Source organism: Dicentrarchus labrax, unplaced genomic scaffold, assembly GCF_905237075.1.
Source record: "Dicentrarchus labrax unplaced genomic scaffold, dlabrax2021, whole genome shotgun sequence".
Classification (NCBI taxonomy): Eukaryota; Metazoa; Chordata; class Actinopteri; family Moronidae; genus Dicentrarchus; species Dicentrarchus labrax.
Window position 1 is genome coordinate 26,359,652 of NW_026136705.1, and position 23,525 is coordinate 26,383,176.

At 40.1% G+C, this 23,525-nt stretch overlaps 1 protein-coding gene across 2 annotated transcripts in view; it reads left to right on the forward strand.

Annotated features, from left to right (window-relative positions):
• The window catches only part of LOC127363484 (polypeptide N-acetylgalactosaminyltransferase 10), a 329,736-nt gene that overhangs the window by 267,695 nt on the left and 38,516 nt on the right, over nucleotides 1–23,525 (forward strand). For both annotated transcript variants that reach the window (XM_051399975.1, XM_051399974.1), the window contains exons 2-4: nucleotides 4,619–4,721; nucleotides 6,069–6,207; nucleotides 11,892–12,058. In XM_051399975.1, coding sequence (XP_051255935.1) covers nucleotides 4,619–4,721; nucleotides 6,069–6,207; nucleotides 11,892–12,058 — 409 coding nt within the window. The remainder of the gene's footprint in view (nucleotides 1–4,618; nucleotides 4,722–6,068; nucleotides 6,208–11,891; nucleotides 12,059–23,525) is intronic.

Consider the following 23,525-nt stretch of genomic DNA (forward strand, 5'->3'; position numbering starts at 1 on the left):
CCTCTATGGATGGCAATGTCTGTCAGTCTGCCACTACTTCTGGATCTTGATGAATACGCATTTGGCATCAGAACGTTACTCATTTATTAAAGAGGTCACCAGACAGGCCTTTTTGAGTTGGTTTAAGTGCACTTGTCCTTCATTTGTATCTCCAAAACTATTAGATGGATTGCCATGGCATTTTGTCCATACATTCCGGGTCCCTCGGCAACTATTGGAGGGATTTCTGTTAAATTTGGTACACATTCATGTCCTCTTCAGAATCAAGTATAATCACTTTGGTAATCCCTTGAATCTTCCTCGAACACAATCTTAAGGTTGGCTGTACTTTGGGCTGTGTTTAGGGCTAACACGTTAAATTAAGACGGTGAACATGATAAAATGTATACCTGCTTAACAGCCGCATGTTAGCATTGTCATAAACAACATGTTAGCATGCTGGTATTAGCATTTAGCTCAAAGCATTGCTGTGCAAAGTACAGCTTATAAAATGACTGTCATGGCTGCAGACTCTTAGTCTTGTTAAGGAATAAGGTGAGCCCCGGGTGTACTCTATAGTATAGTTTTTCTCCACGCTAAGGATGGTAATGTCAGCCTGCTGGTTGGTCGGTTGGTCAGCCCATACTTTAGCCCACACTGAATATCTAGACAGCTATTGGATGGATTGCCATAAAATGTGGTACATACATTGATTTTCCCCACATGTTTGATGAATTGTAATAGCTTTGGTGATCCCCTGACTTTTCATCCAGTGCTATCAAATGGTCAAAATTGTAGTTTTCACCAAATACCTGCAAAACTAATTTCCGTTTCCATCAGTCTCATCTATTCTCATAACTAAGCTGCAGCACTCCCTGGTTATCTGAGTTTATATTGAGCTTTTACTGCAGTCTTTCAGCCAGAAAACATCCAGAATGTCGCAAGTGCCTATTAAGGGAGAGTGTGTTGTGAATATAAGGCTCTCCATCACAGAGTCCTTTTACTTGTCTCACCCCACTTTCATTACACACATGTGATCGCATTCCCCATCTGTTCCTCAAGATTATTCTGTCTTTTTCATACTCATCCTCTTTTACTGTCTGTCTCAATTACTTTCTCCCGCCCACGTTCTGCTTCCACAAAACTAAACATGTGCACACATTAGCTGAAAAGTTTTCCTCTCTCCTTGTCTTGTTTTTCAAGGTCTCGTTGAGCAGCAAGAAAAGCCCCAGAGGAATATCATGGCGACGTGCGCTGAAATTTTAATCAGGAGGAAATGGGGCGGCACAATCTTGCTTCTTTTTAGTATAAATTTGCACAGACGGACTCTTGCTGCTTGTCAGGTCCTTGTGTGACACACTGAGGGCGTCTGCCTGTGACAGAAAGAGGAGAAGAAGAGTGGTAGAGGGGGTGAAGGAGAGAGGTGAGGAGAAGGGAGAGAAGAAGCAGGAATAGGGAGAGCTGAATGGATTTTTCTATTAGGCTCCTATAGCATCTCTGTGCCTAAGCAGGGGCCAGTCGGGATGGAATAATAGGTTATACATTCATCACAAAGACAGGTTGAAACGCATTCAAGGTTTCCTGTGTGTCATGTTGACCTAGTAGACAGTTAGATGCTGCGTAGAAGAATGATGCAAAGGAAATAACGTAAAGGTGAATATAAAATTGGGTTTTGAATAATTAAATGAAAGAATATATAAATTATAGGTATTACGCGAATTGAGACATTTTTTTTAAATTTAATAGTATTTGAAGTTACGAAAGTATTCAGTAGAGAATGGATTTTAAGTGTGATCAAATTCAGATTCTTAAATATTGTTTAAATATTTAAACCAATGCAGTCTGTCTGTGAAACCTACCATATGTGTGGTAAATCACGTGGTAGTGAAGTGTGCTTTTTAAAAATGTAATAAGCAGCTAAAATGGAAGATACAATTGGCCAATATCAGCAGTGGCAGTTTCTCATCAGATGGTAGAGCAAGTGACACTGTCTTTCAACATTACATTTCACTTTCAACGTGTCTCTGTCCTTCTGTCTTTACCCCTCTACCCATCTCTCCCTCTCTCTCTCTCTAACCCCAACTGGTCAAGGCAGACGGCCACCCACCTAGAGCCGGCGTCTCTCCGAGGTTAATGCCTCTTAAAGGACGTTTTTTTCTTGGCGCCGTCGCCAAGTGCTTGGGTCTCTTGTTGGGTCTCTGTAAATAATTTCATAGGGAGTACGGTCTAGACCTACTCTATTTGAAAAGCGTCCTGAGATAGTGTTTGTTATGAATTGGCGCTATACAAATAAAATTGAATTTAACTGAAGCTGAAATTATTTGGCCAGGTTAGAGTAACTTTTTCCTACATGCTTGTGAGCAGCACTTTGAGATTCAGTGTCTTGCTCATATCTTATTGTGAAAATTATATGTATTGTTAATAGTTTTCAAAAGGAAAGTAAAAAGGTTCCTGGAGGGGTGTGTCGGCATCTGTGTTTGATTGACAGCAGCTGGCAGGCAGGCGAGATTGCCGGACAGAGAAACTTGAATTTAAGCCTACGTGACACAGGCAGACAGCGTGTTGTTAGTGGTATTGAAGAGTAAGGCCCACACCAGCATCTAACCGTACCAAAGTGACATTTGCAGGTATGTTTACATGCTGTTTAATGATGATGTTAGCAGTGCACAGCCCTCCGGTGAATGTGTGTTTGGTTGTGTGTTGAATAAGCTACGGTGCAGAACAAGATGTGTTTGTAAGTTGGATAAGATGGAGACTTTATTTGGAAAGCTAAGGTTTTTTTTTTTTGGTTCAATCTGTGTTGCTGTCTGGCTCTATATGACCGTCAAATGACGGTATTTTGTCAAATGAATACAAAACGACATCATAAGACCAAAACAATAAAAAATATAAATGTCTCCCCCAAGGTGGACGTGTCATATTCCACAGGCGATGGTGCATTGTGCAACACCCTTTGTTGATGACACATGCTTGATTACAATGGTTCGGCTTAAGAAAATGTCCTTACTTTCCAATGTCCTCACTGGCCTGGTCTAAAACTTGAGCCTCAAAAAGATTAAAATACAACAGTACAAAGAGACTCACACATACCAATTCTCCTGAAGCCAAATCTGCGTGTTTGTATACTGTACATTAGTTTGTTATTGGTATTCAGTGGCATAGTCCTCTAAGCCAGCAATCTGATTAATAATTCACAGTATTTCATGCAGTCAGTGGTGCCATTTGTATTTAAAGTGTTTCACTAATTGCCTCCTCCCATCGAGCTAATTATTTCTCCATTGTGCTGTGATCCTGTAATTCACGGTGCAGAGTCACCAAAAGTCACTCAGTGTGTAGAATGACTAAGTGGAAGAAGAAACCGCCTCTGCCTTTGTATGCTGAGCCGCAGTGTATCTGTCTGTATGTGTGTGGTTGTGTATATAAGGCCTCCGCGGAGTCGTGCGTCATAGCATTGATATTCTCCTCACAGGGTCGTCAAGCATGAAATAGAAGAGCACACTTTCTGTGGATAAACTCTCAGCAGAACGCTGTTGGATAGTGAGAGTCGGATGCTCTAGAGAAATCTCTTCGCTGACACTGATACTGACAGCGTACAGGGGGAAAAAAAATCTTATTGTGTGTGCTGCCCTGTTGTATAACTGTTTAACAGTTCTTAAAGGTGCGCACCTGTGGTTTTGCATTCTTGAGCTCATAAATCGTGTATATTTTACACCAGTGCTTACCCTTTCTCAGTGTTTCCTACAAGTTGAGGGTTCATATGAGGTGGCCAAACCTTAGAAGCTTTGGGGAGAAGGATTGTGGGCTGGTGGGGGAAGTCAAAACACATCAGTTTATGTTCAGCTTCAAAATCAAGTTGCAATCACAACCTAATGTCTAGCTAATCAAATCTCCAACTAATAGTACATGATTGTGCAAATAAACCATTCCAGCTTTTCAGTCAGTCTGTAGTTCTAACTGCCCTTCCAGACATATTTATGAGATTGATAAATAGTCATTGCCACAATATTATTTTGGTGGGCATCCAAAGAAATCTTGGTAATGGGAAAAATGTTTCTTGAATTAATTATACACTATTAACATTACCTTGCAAAGCCACAGAAGTTTGACAGCAATAATGAATCACAATTAGCTGCCTGAGACGATCATTATGATCGCAAGGTGTAACAAGCAGGGACCTTTTTGAAAAGGGTTTTTTGCTGGTACTTTTAAGGTCTATCAGGCATTTGAGATTTGAAAGTCACCTGCCAAACCCATCTAATTCATTCAGCTGTTCTATGAGAAAGGGGTCATTTGAATTTGGCCATACCTCTGAACTCTCAAATGTCATAATGTCTGTACATATATTACAAGGAAGGGTTTTTAAACCTGTTATTGCATTATTACTTGACAATAACAAAATACCAAGGTAAATTCAACAAGCTGGGGGATGTGATGAATTGTTTGCTGGATCTCCAACAAGTATTTGCAATTGTACTTTCATAGTGCACTGAAATGATTTAAAACCCAACTGCTCCATTAAAATCTGAACACCTGTGGTGTATTTAAAAATGGTGTGCAATGCAATGCGGGCTATATGCAGGTGTTTGTGTGTATGACAGCATTCCTGACAGTCTTCCAATGTGTTTGTATGTGTCTACAGGGGGTTAACCGGGTGGGAAAGGATGCTCAGGTGGGACGTGACGGCGTGCGGAGAAAAGACTGGCACGATTATGAAGCGATCAAAAGAGATTCATCTCGATCTGGTAGGTCCAAACCTCCTCATAGATATTCTGTCAAAAATAGATGAGAGCCGCATGACATATTTATCATGTACACAAACTTCATAGTTACGCAGAAAAATGTCATATACTGAAGAAAGATTCACACACATCCAGAGTTACTGCTCTTCTCCCGTTCCCTCTCTGGGTCTTATTGCTCTCCAGTGCTGCAGCAGCAATGTAAATCTGTGCTTTGAACGCAGCTTCTGCTGTCATAAATACAGTTTATATGTGCTACAATAATCACCAACTCGGTTTTATTTTCTGTTCAGGGAAATCAGCTTCTATACAAACAGTGTAAATTATTCGAAAATGGGTTTTCTTACTGAAATGAGATGTTAAAAGCTAAAAGTTATTTTCCACACTTGTTACCTTTAGGAGGGAAAGTGGATAATTTCAGCTTGATGAAACATGTATGTGTGTGAATGATGAGGGTTGTTTTTTGTTCTCTGGGTATCCCAAAGTCCCTGATTCCCCTGTAATAAATCTGCACAATATGAAGTTAGAAAAATATGAAACTGTCTTAAGCAGTTCAGCCATAAGAGTTCATATTTATTTCATTGTGTTTCATCAGCAGGTTTCTTGCTCTGAATATCTTTTATTATTATTAAACTTTGATTGACTTTACTTCATTTATACAGACCATGGTTGAAAAACAAATGTTTTATTTAGTCATAAAATCTCAGCTTAAACCCACAACTGGACATTATGTAGTGTTCTTCAGCTATGTTTTATTTTATTTCTCGTATTCTTTATTCTCTATTTTCTTATACTATCTGATTTTTACTTCGTAGACTTTTTATGTTCAGTGTAATGGTTCTTTCTTTGTTTTGGTTGTTAAATTCATTTAAAGTATCACTTTTCCATTGGGGAAAATAGTTCTTAAGTTCTGTCTTAATATGTCTAAAGTGTGTTTTCTATATTTAAGAACTTAAATTGTCTTAAATTCTGTTAGATTTTACATTTTAAAATATTTTTTTAAAGGTTTCTTCTGATGAGGAGTCCATGTAAACTTGACATGTCATATTTTGCTCTTATATTCTTTCTTTTTTCAGTGATGAAATTGGCCCTATTTTCCATTTACATTTGCATTAAAAGGCCTTAAAACTTCCCTCAGTAAGAACAGCCATAAGAAAGCTTTGGTGGGTTTATTGCATGGATTATACATTTCTGTTTAAACTTTGATTTTGCCCATTATCTTATCTTAATGAAAGTGGAGAACTTTTAATTGCTTTACAATATGCGTGTCTGCTGAAGAGATACAGTGTGGTGAAACTGATACACTGATGTCTTGTACATGTTTTGATAGTGAAATCTGTGTGTATGATGCAGGTAACGGTGAACAGGGGAAGCCGTTCCCTCTGACAGACGCTGACCGGGTCGACCAGGCCTACAGGGAGAACGGCTTTAACATTTATGTCAGCGACCGGATCTCCCTCAACCGCTCCGTCCCTGACATCCGCCATCAAAAGTGAGTCCTGTGTGTGTGTGTTTGTCTAGGGAGGGATACAGTTTAGGGGCCGAGAATTGTGGCAAGATAAACATTACCACAGGTGTGACATTCATATGTTTACAGAGTTTTATATTGGACCAAGAAGATTCTGACATCACTGTATTTCATAAGGGTTCCTCCAAGTGAGTCTTCACAGTCATAACTGCACTTATGTATTGCAGCACGACTATTACTACACTTTACTGCTTGTTATTGTGAAGGTAAACAAAACAAAGTAATTGTCAGATGCATTTGCAGGAACTTCAGAAAATGAGTTTTGGAGTAGTTTACGCTGACAATATAAGTGTGTTATAACTGACACTATTATGCAAATTCCATGATGAAGCTACAGTGATAGATGCTGAACTTTAAATATTGATAGACTGACTATTTATCTACAAGCACATCTGTCTTGATAAGTTAACATAACTCTCGTCACTGAAGTTGGTTTGTCAGATATTTTAATTAGATTTTATGACTTAATAAACAAACTATGTTGGTGATTTTAGCCCCATCTCAATCTACCCTTATCAATGATTTGCATCGACTTTGCAACAGTGACCAGACTAAAAACGCTTCCTTTTAAAAATTCCAGTAAAGTGCCCAGTAACCCAAAACTGCCATTTTTCTAGAAAAAATAAATAAATCATCCGTGTTTGTGTGAGCAGTTTCATCTGAATAGGGGCAGGAACAGGCCACAGGGGGCCAAGAGTCTGCAGGTTTTCATTCCAGCCAAAGAGTGCAGCAGGTTATTTCACAGATTGGCACTCCATCAACCGGAGAGGAAAAATGAATCACCTGGTGCACTCCTTGGTTGGATTGAAAACCGGCAGACTCCCAGCCCTTCGTGGCAGATGGTTGTTTCTCTCCCCCACCCAAAATAAGGTTGACTATTGCACGAGAGGCCAGCTTGCGTGCAGGACTGACCAGGGAAATCTGTTTTAAGGGGAAGGAGACAGAAAGAGAAAGCTAATACAAACAAGTTTTCTGCTGATTTCAAGAGAGAGCTGTTGTTTTATGTGTTTTATGTTACAGTTTGACTAGGCAATATAAGGCTAAAACATGTATTTTGGTCATTTTCAAATTGCCAAAACAAGTGCCTTTGTCTTGGACATGCCGTGGACCTGACAGCTGTGAGACATGACTTATTTGGACTTGGGAGCAAAAACATTCCAATCTCAAAGTCTGACCTGCTGAAATCTCATACTGTGACTTTGTCTGACAGACCTCTCCTCTAAAGACTTAAAAACAACTCTTTCTTTGTATTTCTGCTCTCTTGCCATTAAAAATGACAGCTGTGAAGCAAAAGCATTTACTAATAATTAATGAAGCAAAACACAAATGGTGTGCCATCAGTAGTTGTGCTGGATCCCCCTCCTTTCTCCTCCTGCTCCAGTTGTGAAGTAAAGACGGACAATTCTACTCTAACACCAAACTCTACTTAGAGCATTGTTCACACCTTTATGTTTCCATGCTGGATCCGTCCCAGCTCATTACAACAAGCACTGTTTGGAACAATTGTTCCAATTATCAACCTGCCCAGTCTATTCACAGGAGAGATGTAGCTTTACACTGACAGAAGCTGATTACACACCGCACAACACCTATGTACTTATAAACTGTGTTCTTGACAGCAATTATCAGTGTCATTGATGCTCCCCTCTGTGCGCTAGGTGTGACGAGCTGATGATAGATGTGTGCTGGGGTAATTTTCCAGAAAGTGGGGCATGTTCTCTTCACTGACAGAACATCAGTGAAGGGAATAAAGGTGAAATATATTAAACAGGACAAACACTAATGACCCCCAGTGCTCCACAATATGAAACAGATGGAATATTTACTTTTTTTGTTAATATTTGTCTTTTGAGGTAATACCATGGGATCATTAAAATCCAAACTTTTCATCGCCTTGGGAGCATGAATGTAAAAATGGAACATTTCCTGGCAATCTGCCTCTTACAGAGATATCTTACGTGCAATGTTGACATCCTGGCCTCAAGGTTGGCATTTGCAGAATGCTCCTGGAGTCAAAAATGCAAACAGGCCATTACATTTTGATGTTCCTTGGGAAGAGATGGGAGTTTTGATCTGATGGCAGGACTACAGGAAAAGTGAGGAAGTGACCAAAAACATTAGGATTCATCCTCTGGGGACCACAGTCATTAAGAGCAATGTTAGACCAGTAATTGTTGAGATGCATCGATCAGCCATAACATTCTTACCACTGACTGGTGAAGTGAATGACACTCATTATCTGGTTATCATGGCACCTGTCAGTGGGTGGGATATATTAGGCAGCAAGTGAACATTTTGTCCTCAGAGTTGATGTGTTAGAAGAAGGAAAAATGGGCAGTGTGAGGATTTGAGCGACTTTGACAAGGGCCAAATTGTGATGGCTAGATGACTGGGTCAGAGCATCTCCAAAACTGCAACTCCTGTGGGGTGTTCCGGGTCTGCACTGGTCAGTACCTATCAAAAGTTGTCCAAGGAAGGAAAAGCGGTGAACCGGAGACAGGGTCATGATTTTGGTGATCCCCGGACTTTTCATTCAGCGTCTCAGCTTTGCAATCAGGTTAAAATTCCCACTTGTCTAGCACTCTAGCACTTCAGGCTGAGCTCTCCATTTACAAGTTGATTTAAGTTTCAACCCACACCTATGGTCACAAGTTTTGGTTAGAAACAGAATTAGATAGCAGATACGAGTGGCCAAAATGATTTTTTTGCAGGATAGCTGGGCTCAGCCTATAGGGACTGCTCCTTCTTGATGAGGAGAGTCAATTGAGGTTGTCCAAGCATTTGATCAGGATGCCTCCAGGATGTCTCCCTGTGGAGGAAACATCCATTTTTGAGAAGACCCCAGGGCAGGGTTCCTTCTTGTTGAGGAGAGTCAGTCATGGTTCGGGCATATGATCAGGATGCCTCCAGGATGTCTCCCTGTGGAGGGAACATTCAACTGGGAGGAGACCCCAGGACAGAACCAGAACACGCTGTAGGGATATACTGTATATCCCATCTGGGTGGGTGCTTTTAAGCATGTGAACACCTATGCGTGCGTGTTTGCGATTTAACATACTGACAAAATGCAGCTCACATTCCATCTTGATTGTACCATCTCTTCATATTGTGGGGTTTAACTTGTCAAACTGAGTCTGAGATTTTATAAAAATGTCCACTGTATTGATAAATCTACCAAACAAGAAGTGACTTCTGCCCTTTGAATTGTAGAGGCATGAAGGAGGTATACATTAAGCTTAACATGTAGCAGGATAAAGTGTTAAATAACAGACGCTGTAAAGTCATGATGAGCCATATGGACCTGTGGCTACAGTACAGACTGCTGGGTTTTTTCCAGCTCCCCTCTGACTCATTAAAGAACAAAATACTGAAAATAAACACACCAGCAACGCTATAAATATCGTCTGCTAAACAGCTTCAGACCTGCTGACCCGATTTATCACAGATCAGCCTTCAGTGCTTTCCCGCCACCTGACAAGACTCTTTTTTGACCCTGCCATCACTTTCATGTGGAAAGCAGTTTTAAATGTTTTCTCTCTCAAGGTCTCTTTGTGTTCTCTCACATTTTTCCCTTCCTATCTATAAATGTCCTGCATCCTGTGACCTTATGCAGCATTAGCCACCAGACACGATTCCCATACAGTCATCCAACAATCCTCCACTAGATTTGCAACAAAGACAATGCAGCACATTTTCCCAATTAATGTACGAGAAAACTTAATTTGTAGTTCTGAAAGCTGTCAAGGGAAGAGTTAAATTTAGTCAACTCTGACGTGGAGCAGCTATGTAGCCATTGTGGAATAAAATGTGAAACAGATTTCCGTGTCGACTGGACACAAACATTTTCTCAGAAAGATTCTGAGGGTGAATTAAAAGTTATTTGTACATTCATCGTCCCTTTTCGCTCAGCACAGTGCTGATGTTAAGAGAGATTCCAGAATAGCACAGTGAGCAAGTGAAAAATACCCAGGCATGAAGCTTAACATGCCCCGGGGTGCTAATGATGGAGTCATTTTAGAGGTTGGGCTACTTCTTTTGCAAAGAAATATGGATCGATTGTCGTCTGATTTTAGATGACTTACACCACTATTTGGTCGTGTTTAGTTCGTGATTGAAACAAAGGGTTTTAAATAAACTGAAAGTGCACCACTGTTCCAACAGAAAATGCCAGCTAACATGAGCAAGTCAATAAACACAATTTAACATTACCAAATAATGTAATGAGGAAAACTATCAACATTTGAATCCCTAAAAAGTTATGCCATTGTCATAATTATAATTATTATAATTTGTAGAATAGATGCAAATTACAATCTTTTCTTTGAGATTTTGTGGCGTGATTATTGCTATTCACAACCATTGCTATTCTCTTTAATGATAAGCAGACTTTCAGGTTTATGGAAAGCAAACCTTTGCAGCTTATTTTGGAGCACTTTCGACTAAAGAAAGGTGGTCAAAGTCTGACTCAACAGGCAAAGGACGAATTTGTCCAACACTGAAATCCTCTCACCAAGACCACAGAAATTACTTGTCAGGGCTGCTCTGGATCTCCAAGGAACCGACAACAAGCCAGCATACCAGGACCCATACGCTTCACACAGGACAGACAGAAAGGGAATGGGTGGTGCACTGAGTGGTGGAAGGGAGCAGGTGTGTCGAAGTGACAGCAGAGTGACAGTGACAGTGACAGGTGCCTGACAGCCAGGTGCCACATCATTCCTCAGTGGGCCCAGACCTCGAAACAGCATTCATTCATTAATTTCTCTCTCACTCACCGACTGAATGAGAGAGAGAGAGAGAGAGAGAGAGAGAGAGTGTTTCAGGCAGCCAGACAGGCCTGAGAGACTCAGAGATAATTACTGTCTCTACAGATTCCTCTGACTTCTCAGATAGAGAGAAAAGAAAGGGATGGAAGGGCAAGCCAGCAGGTGGTATGCTTCATTACATCTTATTAAAAGAGCAACACATTGTTCAGGTTGGGCTGGTTGAGAGCACTGCAGTACACCAAAGAAAAAGGCAAAACCTAATTTCCACTGCATGGCTCAGCTCGACTTGCTTTTGGTACCAGGTACTTTTCTTTTGTTTTTCACTGCAGATTGTACCCCCTCAGTGATTGTCATATCGACATCACGTGAAACAAACATAGGGGGTAAAAGAGGATATACTGTAGAGTGGATGGTGTTTTTGATTCTCAGTATATGAAACAAAACTGTGGTTGCTATTGATGGTAGCTTTGCTATTTAAAAATGGCGGGTCTGTGCAGGAAGTCCTATGTTGCGCAAGTGACTATTCTAGGGCATTTACCATTTATTCCTGTCCACAAACTTACCATGTTATGTTAGCATTAGTTTCAAAATAGCAAAGGCTTGATGGTAATTGTCTCATGTAGGACCTTTCCTGGCTTGAAATGAAATTCTGATCTGTTGGTTGTCATCGTTCTGCAGGGACATGGCAACGTGTGCATCAAATTTCATGGGAGCAAATCCATTAGTTGTAGTCATATTTCACTTGGACCAAAATGTTGGACCAACCAACCAACATGCCACTAAAAATATAAAAAAAAAACATGGGTATTATTTAGCAAAGATGACTCCGTACGGTCTATTTCCCTGTCTGGATTCCTTATTTGGTTTCATGTGTTTGTGTAGTTGTAAACAGAAGCTGTACGCAGAGAAGCTGCCCAACACCAGCATCATCATCCCGTTCCATAATGAGGGCTGGTCGTCGCTGCTGAGGACCGTTCACAGCGTTCTCAACCGCTCTCCTCCACAGCTCATAGCAGAGGTCATCCTGGTCGACGACTTCAGCGACAAAGGTACCGAGAACACCCACTCGTGACTGATCAGAAAACACACCTGCGCCAGTCTTCACCTACACACATTCACACAGATACATGAGCACAGCTGCAGTCATGCTACTAATAACCGCTTTCTTCCTCTGTTTCGCTCCTTCTTTCATGCCCACACACACACACACACACACACACACACAGAACTGCTCACACGCACGCACACAAACCTCTGAGTCATTTGTTTGCAAGTGTTAGTGACTGTTGCACAAATAATAAGCCGTTCAGAAACAAAAGCATCAGCCAGCTTCTGCGGAGGCCCAAATGTGATCTCAAGAAGTTCTTACTTTTGTACATCATACGCAGACAGAGGGAGAAATAGACACAAACACTGGTGAGTCAGTGCTTCAGGAATGTATCTCACCAGCCCAGGCGGTCATTTATTATCAAGACCTGAGAGCAGCTAGCATTGCAGAGCTCACTGCTTTACTCGAGTGTGTGTGCTTGTGTGTGTTTACATGTGCCTGTGAGCTTTGGTGCTACCGGTGGAAATCTCGCTGTTTTTAATTAATGGATATTGGCTAGTCATTGGTGCTAACTTCTGATTTGACTACAGATAAATAAAAAAATCTATAAAGGTCTACAATAAAATATGCAAAAAAAAAATGCTAAATACCTAAACTTTCGTATATTAACATGGTAATGCTACATGCTAACTGTCAGAATGTATTTGTGAATGGTGTGAACATTTGAATACTGATGGTAGCATTCAGCTTAAAGCACAGCTCAGCCCAACGATATGTCTGATATCGAAGCTTCCAGGCTTGTTTCAGAATTCTGAAGTAGTGACATTTGCAGCACTTTGTTTGAGCTTTCTTCTGCCAAAAAAATGCAAAATGACACAATTGGGGACATTTTGGCAGTGAACTCATGGGTGGCTTGAAACTGGTCCGAACCACTGTAGGGCGCTTCCTCCTAATAAAGTTGATTGAGTCTCACACACTTTCAATTCTGTCTTATATCTGTCTGATTCCATACACACATTCACTGTCTCACAACAGGACAGGGCAATTCAAAATATATAAATGTCTGAGGAGAAGACTCAGTTTCGATTCTAACTTTAATTGATTTGAGTTTAGTTTATTAGAGAAAATGTATCATCCTCAAATTTGAAAATCAGCAGCGAACATCAACATAACAACATGCACATGCCCCACAGTAAGGGATGTAAGCAAACTGGGACATGATATGTCCTACACTGGCGACTGTAGAACTGTAACCCTTTCCTCTGGCACATTGAATCTCTCCTTGTATCGGTCTCATCTGTTTTCAGAACTTAGCCAAGACTTTTTTTCTTTTCTTTTTTTTTGTTTTCTATTATATTGAATGTTTCATTTTTAGATTTGATTTGTATTTGTATTACAAAACGGAGGCTTAGTTTTTATGCAAAGCCTCAAGCTTCCTCGCAAACTACATGAAAATCATATTATTATTGTGTTTGCAGCTCAAAACTGCAGTGACCTCTGAACAGATGGTGATGATGAGGGCATTGTGTGACCCCAGTGTTGGCGAGGTTTAGCGAGAGAGAAATCCACTTTCTGGTGTGGGTCGGTATTCTCACACAGACAGCTTAATCAGTTTGAACTCTGGAGTTAATGTACAGCTTTGAACCCTTACATAATAAATCGGGGGACAAGTGCAATATTATCACCGGGGTCTGAGTGGAGGAGAGAACAAGATATTCATCATTAAGCCTGGTTCACAGCCACTGTGTGAAGCATAATTTCCTGTTCACTTTTCCATGTCCTTAGATATTAAATAATGCACTAAAAATATATGAAGAGAGATGGAGAAGGAAAAAAAAAAGGATATGAAGAACTGTTTGAAGAAGAATGTTTATTTGACATTCAGCGGTGTGCTATTTGCCTGTGTTACTGTGTGTGACTTTTTTGCTCAATGTTACAGCTTCAGCGGGACACGTTATTGTTTCGGTTTGTGTATTTGTAGAAGTACAAAAGGGCTGGGTGAGATTTTACAAGAGGCTGTGACACATGCTGAGGTTATAGGCAACCAGTCTGATGTCTGCAGAGGTGTGCGTGTGTGTGGTTATTTTGTAGCAGCCTGTGTCATTTGCATGTGATTTAGTCAAGGACACCGGACGGCCGTGTGGAATGACACTGCGCTCTGACACAGCACCTCTCAAATCGGAGCCTGCAGATTTATCAATTTATCTGTCCTTCTGCCTTCAGATGGCTGCACGGATTTAATGGACTGAAGGGGAAGCTTTTATGCAGTATAAAGCAGCTGCGGAAAACAGATACTGTAAGAGTAGAGTTGTATAAATTGATAAATGCGGACCGATTTACCAAACGTCCTGCTTCAATCACATTGACTGTTATTTTCTGGTGCCAATTTCAACCCACGTCCTTGTTGGAGAGTGCAAATGTTTATATACTTTTCAAGCATTATTGCTTTATTATTATTTTTTTTTTGCATTTGCTCCAAGTTTTGAGTTCGCTCTTGTTGACAAGAACTGTGAGCTCTACGCCGGGCACGGAAAAATACCACACAGACAGGCAAATCGAATTTCAAGGTCAGGAAAATACCAAATGCTTGTGCTGGTTGTTGCGCCTTGCCAAAAATAGGGCCCGCGGTGTTGAAGTGTGAGGTACACGCTCACATTTCATAAAAAACCCTCTCGGCCACTTTCTTGATGCTGATGAGCAATCTCTCTGCTCCTACGGCAGAAAGCTAGCCCGCAGTAATTCTGATGCCCTGCTCCATTAATTGATGCTGTTTTGTTTTAGTACCTCACAGCCGACACAAGGAAGATAAACAATTGATGAGATGCTTTTTCAGAGTGCAGTTATATTTTCTGAGGTGCTAATTAGTACCCAGTTTCTATGTTGTGTAATTATAGCATCGCTGCAGAGCGGCGTTTCAGGAACAGCCTTAAAATCATAATTAATACAACTATTCAAATTTGACTCAAAGGATACCTGATGATTTATATTTGTCTGCGTGCTTGGTATGCTCTGCTGCAGTTGACTTTGTGCTTTATTTAAGCAGAAGACTTTTCTCCTTGGGTTTTGGGTATTCTCTGGTGGATTGTGGACTGTTTTACCTTCTCATGATAAGTGTGCTCAAAGTGTGAAACCATGCTAAATATGTACTGCGTTTTTGGGTGAACAGTATGTCTGAGAAGCACAGACAACAGAGGAGCAGAGTGTGAGCTGTGAGAAGCTCTTGCAATATCAGTTGGGGATCGCTGTGAGTCGAGGATCATCAGATTCAAGGCGGGGGTCAGATGGCTTTCATTGGGAGTCTCTATATTTGTGTATTCCCCACTGTGCCCTGCTTCTCTATTCCTTTCCACTCTACAGAATCCAGTTCGCTGCTGCTCGGTCCAACCTTAGGAGGAATAAGGTCTTGTTTAAGCTTAGAAGTTCTGGTTTGAATGTAAAAATGGGTTGAATTGGTTTGCCTCTCTTTAACAAGTACTAACTGAGTGTAAACTTGGTCACTGTGCATAAATTGACCATCTGTTTACAGTTTATCGCACCTTTTGAATTTCTTATTTTCTGCTTGCCGTGGCTTCACAATGGATAAAATGATAACAACAAATACTGTGTTCCATAGAGGGGTATTCAATATTGGTGACACTTCATGCATTCCTTTTTCTGGAATGAAATTGAAATAAAACTTGCTTCAGTCTTTAAATCAAAACAAGAAATGGTTGTATTCCCTTATAACCTGGTAATTAAAATATGCTTTAATAATAATATTAATAATATTTGTTCGCAGCTTAGTAACATGGTTTGTTTGTGCAGTGAAATTGCACTAAAACAACACTTCTATGTTTATAGTAAGTATTTGTAAGTATTTAAATGTCAAAACTTCCGTTGATAAAAAGCCTCTCTGTGCCTCTGTCATTGTTCAGTGTTAGTACACAATAACAAGTCTGGAAATAACATTTCCCAAAAAACATTAAGGTTCACCTTCAATGTTTTGAATGGTCAAATGTTTTTATATCAAACGTCGCTGCAGTTGCAAATGCCTCAAACTGTTTTAGCTTCTCTCCTCTCTCCTCTGCAGCAAGTTTAAGGCTTTGAGATGAATTGTCTTCCTCTTCCTTACACGAGCTGAGACGCTGCCCCCCAGTCCGAGCAAAACATGATAATAATGTGATTTGTGATGTGTCTTACAGTATAATACAAGCAAATTTTCTTTTATTACATACATATGAACTAATGAGTCCTTGTCTTCTTATCGTCTTTAAGGTTAAGATCCCTGTTGCTTTGTCTGCAATGTTATGATAGCAGGAAAGGAGTATTCAAGGTAATGACCAGAAATGGAGAGTTATGTTGATAGAAAATCTAACAAAGCACACCTGGAAGTTTTGAAAAATACAATGTTAATATAGTGTGAATTAGTGAGCTCAAAATGACAATGGTTAATGTTTAGTAGATGGCTAAATTGTTCTTGAACACAGCAGCACATTTTCAAAATGGTTATTGTTTGGAACTGCAACACCGCTTGACATTGCAGGTAATTCCCGTTGTGATATCTCAAGCAGGTGGCTCTGTAAGCTGATTTTCAGAAATGGAACAAAAATGGATATTAGTAATGTAAATCATGCAAGATGTGCAGTTAATGGCTCTGGTGGTGGTTGGATTTTTTCCTTCATTACAGCAATTCAAATTAATAAGCAGTGATGTTGGAGGACACCGAGTATACATAGAGCATAGCATCCTGCTCATGTAAAATCTACATGTACATAAAAGCTGGTCATTAAAGTCGGAATACACTTATACGATTATTGAAACCTATAAAGACAACCGTTTCCACCAACATTCGCAGATTTTGTTCAGTTTTGGCAGCCATAAGGGGGCACATACGGAATGATGAGTAAATAGAGAGCACACTGGTGCTAATTTATACAGCAATCCATGTGGAAACAGAAAAAAAACAAACTAAATTTGGATGAGATAGTGGATGGAGAAGTGAGGGGAAATTCCACAGAAGGAGCTGGAGGAGACAGGGCTTCATCAAAGTTGAACTTCATGTGAGCTGCAGCTCAGATTTCTCTCTCATCCCAACCATCTTGTTGTTTCTTTCTTTGTCTGTCAGAGCTTTTGGACTGACAGCACAGTGCACAATTGTTCCTTACAGTGGGAATGTATTAGATTGTACAAGGAATCGACTCTTCAGCTGTGAAAACCTCTTTAATAATCGGCTACCTGGTGTCAGTTTCAGTTTTAGTTGGACCTTGAATTAGATTTTGAGTACAAGCATGTATGCAAAACAGTATTTGTCTAAGGATGCTGCCTTTCACCACCAATGAACTGCTGTCACAGCGATATTTCCCTTTCGGTCACTTAAGTGAATGTAAACGGACTGACAAAAGGAAAAAAAAAAAGTTCCATTGGGTTTTTGCTGACAGATGTCTTCAGCACATCAACACGGCAGGGAGCAAAATAAAAGACACCTTCAAAGTTGTCATTTTGAATGGCACAATATTTATAATTTCCAAATTATAGTAGCTTCACACACATTTTCCTGCACAACCTGTTGTTTTGCAGAATAATGTTTGGAGAAAATCACAGTGTTGATTATAATTTCCTGTTTCAACCCATGAATTTCATTTATTTATGAAAAAATAAATAAATGAAATTACATCTGGCAATATTTACATCCACATTCGTCTGTTTTTCAATATGTATCACCTTGTTAATGTAAAATGATCTCAATCCCTGCTCTCCCCTTTGTTTGTTCATGGCCGTCCTCCCTCTACCTTTCTTGCTCTCTCTCGCCCATGCTCACCTCAGTTCATTCAGGCTGAACACTGACTCACAGATAACATGCAAACACTGAAACCTGCTGTTTTTATCTCATCTTAATGTCTCTTTTCTTTCCTCCTTTCCTCTTCCCATCTCTCTTGCTGCTCTTTTCTTTATTTCTTCTTCATGTGTCTAATCTCTCCTTTGTCTCTTTCTGTTTTCTCTTTGTCTTTTCTTGACGTCTCTTATCTTTAGTGCCTCTGTCTATTTCTTGACGTCTACCTTGTTTCATCTCTTGACATCTCTTCTTATTTGTGCTTCTCTTTTCTCACCTTTTAGTCTCCGTGTGTGTCCATCCAAAGTTTCTGTGCAGAGTTTCAGTAGATTTTTTTGTGTGTTCTTTGGCTTTCACTTGTCTCTTCCTGACATCTCTTCCATGCAAAACTTTCCATCCTGTTTTGTTTGTTTGTTCTCTGTCTTTTATTGTTTTGTCTTTTGTCATTCCTTTTTCTTGACACCAGTTGTCTTGTGGTCAGTTAACAAGAAGAAATGTCAAACATCTCCTAGAATACATCGGCGAAAGTAAAAATTGATTAGGATCCCTTTAGTTTGGTTCTTGAAGAATTGTAAGCATTAAAAATTTGCAGTTCTAGAATGAATTTGTCATAGAGACTACGCATACACCGATACAACTTACTTCAAGTACTAGACATGTACATGAATGATAAATTGACTTACATTACATGTCACATTCACACACACCAACGGGAGGAATTTGGAGTTCAGTATCTTGACCAAGGACACCTCGACATACAGAGGGAGGAAAACCAAAACTATCCTGTTAAACAACATAGCTTCTTCATAAACCCCCCCAAAAAAAGCGTGACATCAGACAGCCTTTAGCACTTTCCTGTCGCCCCGCCGTCAGCATGCCGCTCAGAATGCAAACACGAGGATATAACAGCAATGAATTAAAGTGAAATTGATTCCATGTAGCAGAGTAATGGCATCATGTTAACTTTCTGCCTGACCTGGATTTGTCTGTACCCAATCTGCTTAATGGATCTGCTGTTTCTGACTTACCTTTATTTTCTTTTATTTCTGCATAGCTTTTTTTTTTTATACTTGTCCCCCAAACTTACGCACTGATACCAATATCTAATATGCAATACGCTAAACATTTCTGATGAAACTGGCAATGCTGATATATTGGTTGGGATATATAAATGGAGTTCCCTCCTTCTTCTTTTTTCTCTTCTTTTCTGTTCTGTCCCACTTGGACTGCCGTAGGTGTTATATGTGGGTGTGATATCCACCCTTTCCAGGAATAGGATCAACAAAGCCTCTAAATCTGACTCCGGAGGATCTGTCAGCTTCAGTGACTGCTGGGATTGTTGGCTGTCATGTTACTGACCTAACTTCTACTCTCCCTGCTAATCTGTGCTGCTATTGACTCTACTTTACGCAGTGGAAGACTGTTGACAATAGTAAATGTCAGGTTTCAGTCTGAGTCCCTCAGTCAAACAGCAAGTGTTGTTTCTTTTTTGTTCCATTCACTCTGACATTCAACCATCATAAAGGTAGAAATCCATCATAAAAAAAAGGGAGAGGTACAAATGTTCCTCTCACAGTAACCTCAATAGGAAACAATATAATGCAGCCACAGCACCTGCTGGGTTTTGAGTAAGGGCAAGGTCTGATTCCTGTTGCTCGGATATGTTGCTTCTGGCCCAAAATGAAACCTTTCTTCTCTGGATAAAAGAAAGTCTCCTTAGATGAGCTGTCATGGCATGCCTAAGGTTGATTACTAAGTGTAGTACCATGCACACCTGGTAGATAACATGAGAGGAGGATGCTAGGGGCTGTGAAAGCCACTGAGAACAATACATTGTTTAGCAGCTAAAGGGACATATTTCCCTCATGTGTTGGTAATTCAGTCTGATTGTTGAACAGTTTTCCAGGAATGGTGTTTAACAACACCATTAATGCTAAAGTTTCTTTCTTACCAAACTTACAAAGATTTGTTGGACGAGCCACCAAACAAACATTCACCTGGGAAAAGTGCACTGCTAAAAAGGTTTGCAAGTTAGATAGCTAATTAGCCACTCAGCTGCAGCGTATTAAACAGCATGTAAATGTACCTGCAAATGTTGCTTTGGTGCGGTTAGGTGGTGTTGTGGTCCTCACTCAATGCTAAAAATATATGAGTTGTAAATTCATACACAGCATCTGTAAGAACCATGTTTGGTATGTCCATGTTTGATATTTTGCATTATGCATTGTGGATGCTATGAGAAAACTGCATTTATGTGACAGTTGCCAGCTGCTGTGTTTACCAGTCACCGCTCTCATCATCTTTTACTCATTCTGGGCAATATATAGCTTGGATAGAAATCTCCTTAATACTTTTGCTGTGTTATTAAAGATTCCTAAAATAACAAGAAACCACTTGGTTTAAAAAAAAAAGAAAAGACTGTCAGCCAAAGGACAGCTTCATATTTTCTTTTCATATCTCATCTCTGGCATGTCATTGGGCTCAGACGTCTTCATAGGAGAGTTTCATTAAACCAGGGACAGTGTGAGCCCAGATGTATCCATCATGGTTAACTGTGGTTTGTGACAGAGACAATCCCTCTCAGCAGGACCACTGAGCCACACTGCAGCGTCACCTCCTGCGATGGAAACCTGTCACTGACTCCAGATTGATTGTCCAGTTATTCAGTCACTGTCCAGTGTCTGATGGGATCAATTACACAACTGTCTGAAAAACTAAACCGAAAGCTAAATGGGAATATTTCATTTGAAACACTAAATGTTGATATAAGAGAAATATTAGTATTGGGGAAATTAAGTATTAAACAAAATACTGATTCCCTTTTTTTAAATGTTTGTGTTTAGTGAATGGATTAATTTGTGTTTCAACATGTAATTAGTTCTGTATACTTGTTTGCCAATTTGTAGCTAGCAATTCGAGATGGTATGACATGCTTTTAAATGGCAGTTATCATGTTTTGGCAGGAAAAATGAAAACACAGTTCAGCGTGGAGGCAGGTGATAAATGTGCCCGAGAAATAAATGTAGTCATAGAGTGAGAAATGGAGCAATCAGGAGGCATGAAACAACATTCAGAGAGGGGAGGAGGGGTGGATGTAATGTGAAAGACAGAGAGGTGAGTTGGATGCTTTGAAGGGGAATTAAGTAATTTTTTACTTTTCTCCACCTGCATCAGTGAGACAAATCTCTGGTGACCTGAAATAGACGGACATGTAAAAGGCACATTGACAATTGAATAAATAAAATAGCTTTAATTGTTTATCACCACATATAATATTAGACTGTTTTTTTTTCCTGATGGAAAGTGTTAAAATATCAGTTCTCTTAGTGTGGAGGCTAAAAGGGAGCATGTCAGGTCCTGGCAAATGAATTACACCTTAACCAGATTATCTTACTCACGTTGCAGTCTGACTAAGCATAATAACTGGATTGACAATCTCTTGGCAGCAGGAAAGGTACACAATTTAAATTTGGCAAAATGGCTGTCACGATGATGAAAACAAATACCCTTCTTTTGATGTTGTAGGCCTGTTTACTCACATCCTGTAGGCTACCACACATTCCTCAGGCATAACCTTGATTATCAAAGAACTCCTGAGGGAAATCCGGTTGCTGCCATTCATATAAATACATTAATCAATCTAATGCCCCACTAAATGTAGTTATTGAGCCATCAGAGCTGCCTATGAAACACTATAAATTCATAATGCTATTTCTGTGTTAGGGGCAGTTGAAGGAATACTGACCACTTTTGGGTTTGAAGGTTGTCAGATGATGGATTGATGGATTTGCTTGCGGGGGTGAAATAAATCCGCTCAAATATTTTAAAGCAAGTTTAACTTTGACATGCGAAATTGCAAGCTGTCTTGACAGTGCTGACCTTTTGAGGAAACAAAAATCTGGAGAGTCCAAAACACAAGAGAAGTTTTATTCAAGTCTCCTCTGTTGGAATACAAAATGTGGCTTTTAGACAGTTATGAGGCAGGAGTTGGTGGTATAAATACATATGTTGAACGTATTGTCTTGCTAACAACCAAGCTAATAATATAGCTAACTGACACATTTACAGTAGTTCACCAGCTATACCTGCGAGTGGTCCCCGTATCAACAAGCTTCTAGCACTGCCTATTTTGTGAGGACCTGGGTGATTTTTGCAGGTGCAATTAGGCCATTAGATGTTAAGCATAGCAATTCAACACAGTTTGTTGTATTTAACATTAATATGTTTGTTTTACATGTGATTTCTCAAACACTTGCCACACTGGGATGTATTCTATGTCAATACCAGACAAATAATCCTCATGTGGTGATATTAATTTAACCCATATTCACAGCCCCACTCAAAACATATAATATGCACCTTTAAAAGCAGATTGCAGGGCTGAGTAAAAAGCAAAAGAGAAAGATTGGGCAGAAAACTGAAACTGAAAAGGACAGAAAGAGAACAATGTGAGATGAATTAAGTCTAATAATGATGAAAGTACGACACAGACACCACTGGTCTCAATGAAACCAGTTATAACTGCTTAACCTGCCCAGCTACAGTCCATGATGAGCTTCAGCTGGGTGAGAGGAGCGAGGGAAGGAGGAGGAGGCATGAGGAGAGTGGTGATGGTGAGGGGAGGTCAGCTCACTCTTCATTAGGCTGTAATTGAATTTCCGCAACCCGCGCAGGAAGGATGTTCAGCCCTCGCTCTCCCTGCAGGGGAGTGTTGGCTCGCTCCAGCTTCCCAACCTCCTCGATACTTTCAAGGTTAGCTCAGCTAATGGGCTACTTTCTCCGCGGATTTCTCTGCTCGCCATCTGTCATCTACATGCCTGAACATGTAGGCGCAAAGGTACATGTTCCACTGTGCAACGCTGCTGAAATAAAGTAGTATAGAATACTAGAGACCCTGTTCAGTACCGCAGTAGACCCCCTCTGGCCCTGATAACAGCTGACACAGGTTGTGGCAGTGACTCAATAAAGGACCTGCAGTGTCCCAGTCTTGGAGCTAATCACAGAGGTTTGTAAGCACTTTCATCCTTGTCTACCAAAAAAGTTTATGGGTGGATATCATCAACAAGTAAAAACACACTTTGCTGCCTCAATTTGAATAGTAACAGTTGGGGTTTCAGCATTTTAATATGATAAAATTGTTCATATTGGGTGTTTGATTTTTGAAAGGAAAGCTTTGTGTTGTAATTTCGTTGACATGCATATCTTTGAAGGATGCATTCAAATTCATCCCAAAGAGGATCAATACCAAGTGATTTTTGTGACCAGGTCCTTAAACCCCTTATCAATTTACATCTTTATTTCAATAATGTGATGTATTTCCTGTTGAAACCCCTACTTTAGAACATAACATTTAATTAAAAAGGTGGAGGGGAGGTATACTTAAAATCTGCGATCTTGTTGGTTGGATTTTACAATCATACTTTTGCAAGATGAGGTTTCCGTTACAGATACACTGTTTCCTGTTAAGTTGGTTCTTTAAAATATTTTTGCCTATCTCGACCTGTTTGTGGATAATTCTGGTACTCTGACAAAAGCTTCATCTCATGGGGGAAGGTTACCATCATTTCCTTGGACGTGCATTATGGTCATGAATGTTTAAACCTGCTCTGCTACGATGTTAGCGTCATGCTCCTATCCAGCATGACATGTTGTTCTACAA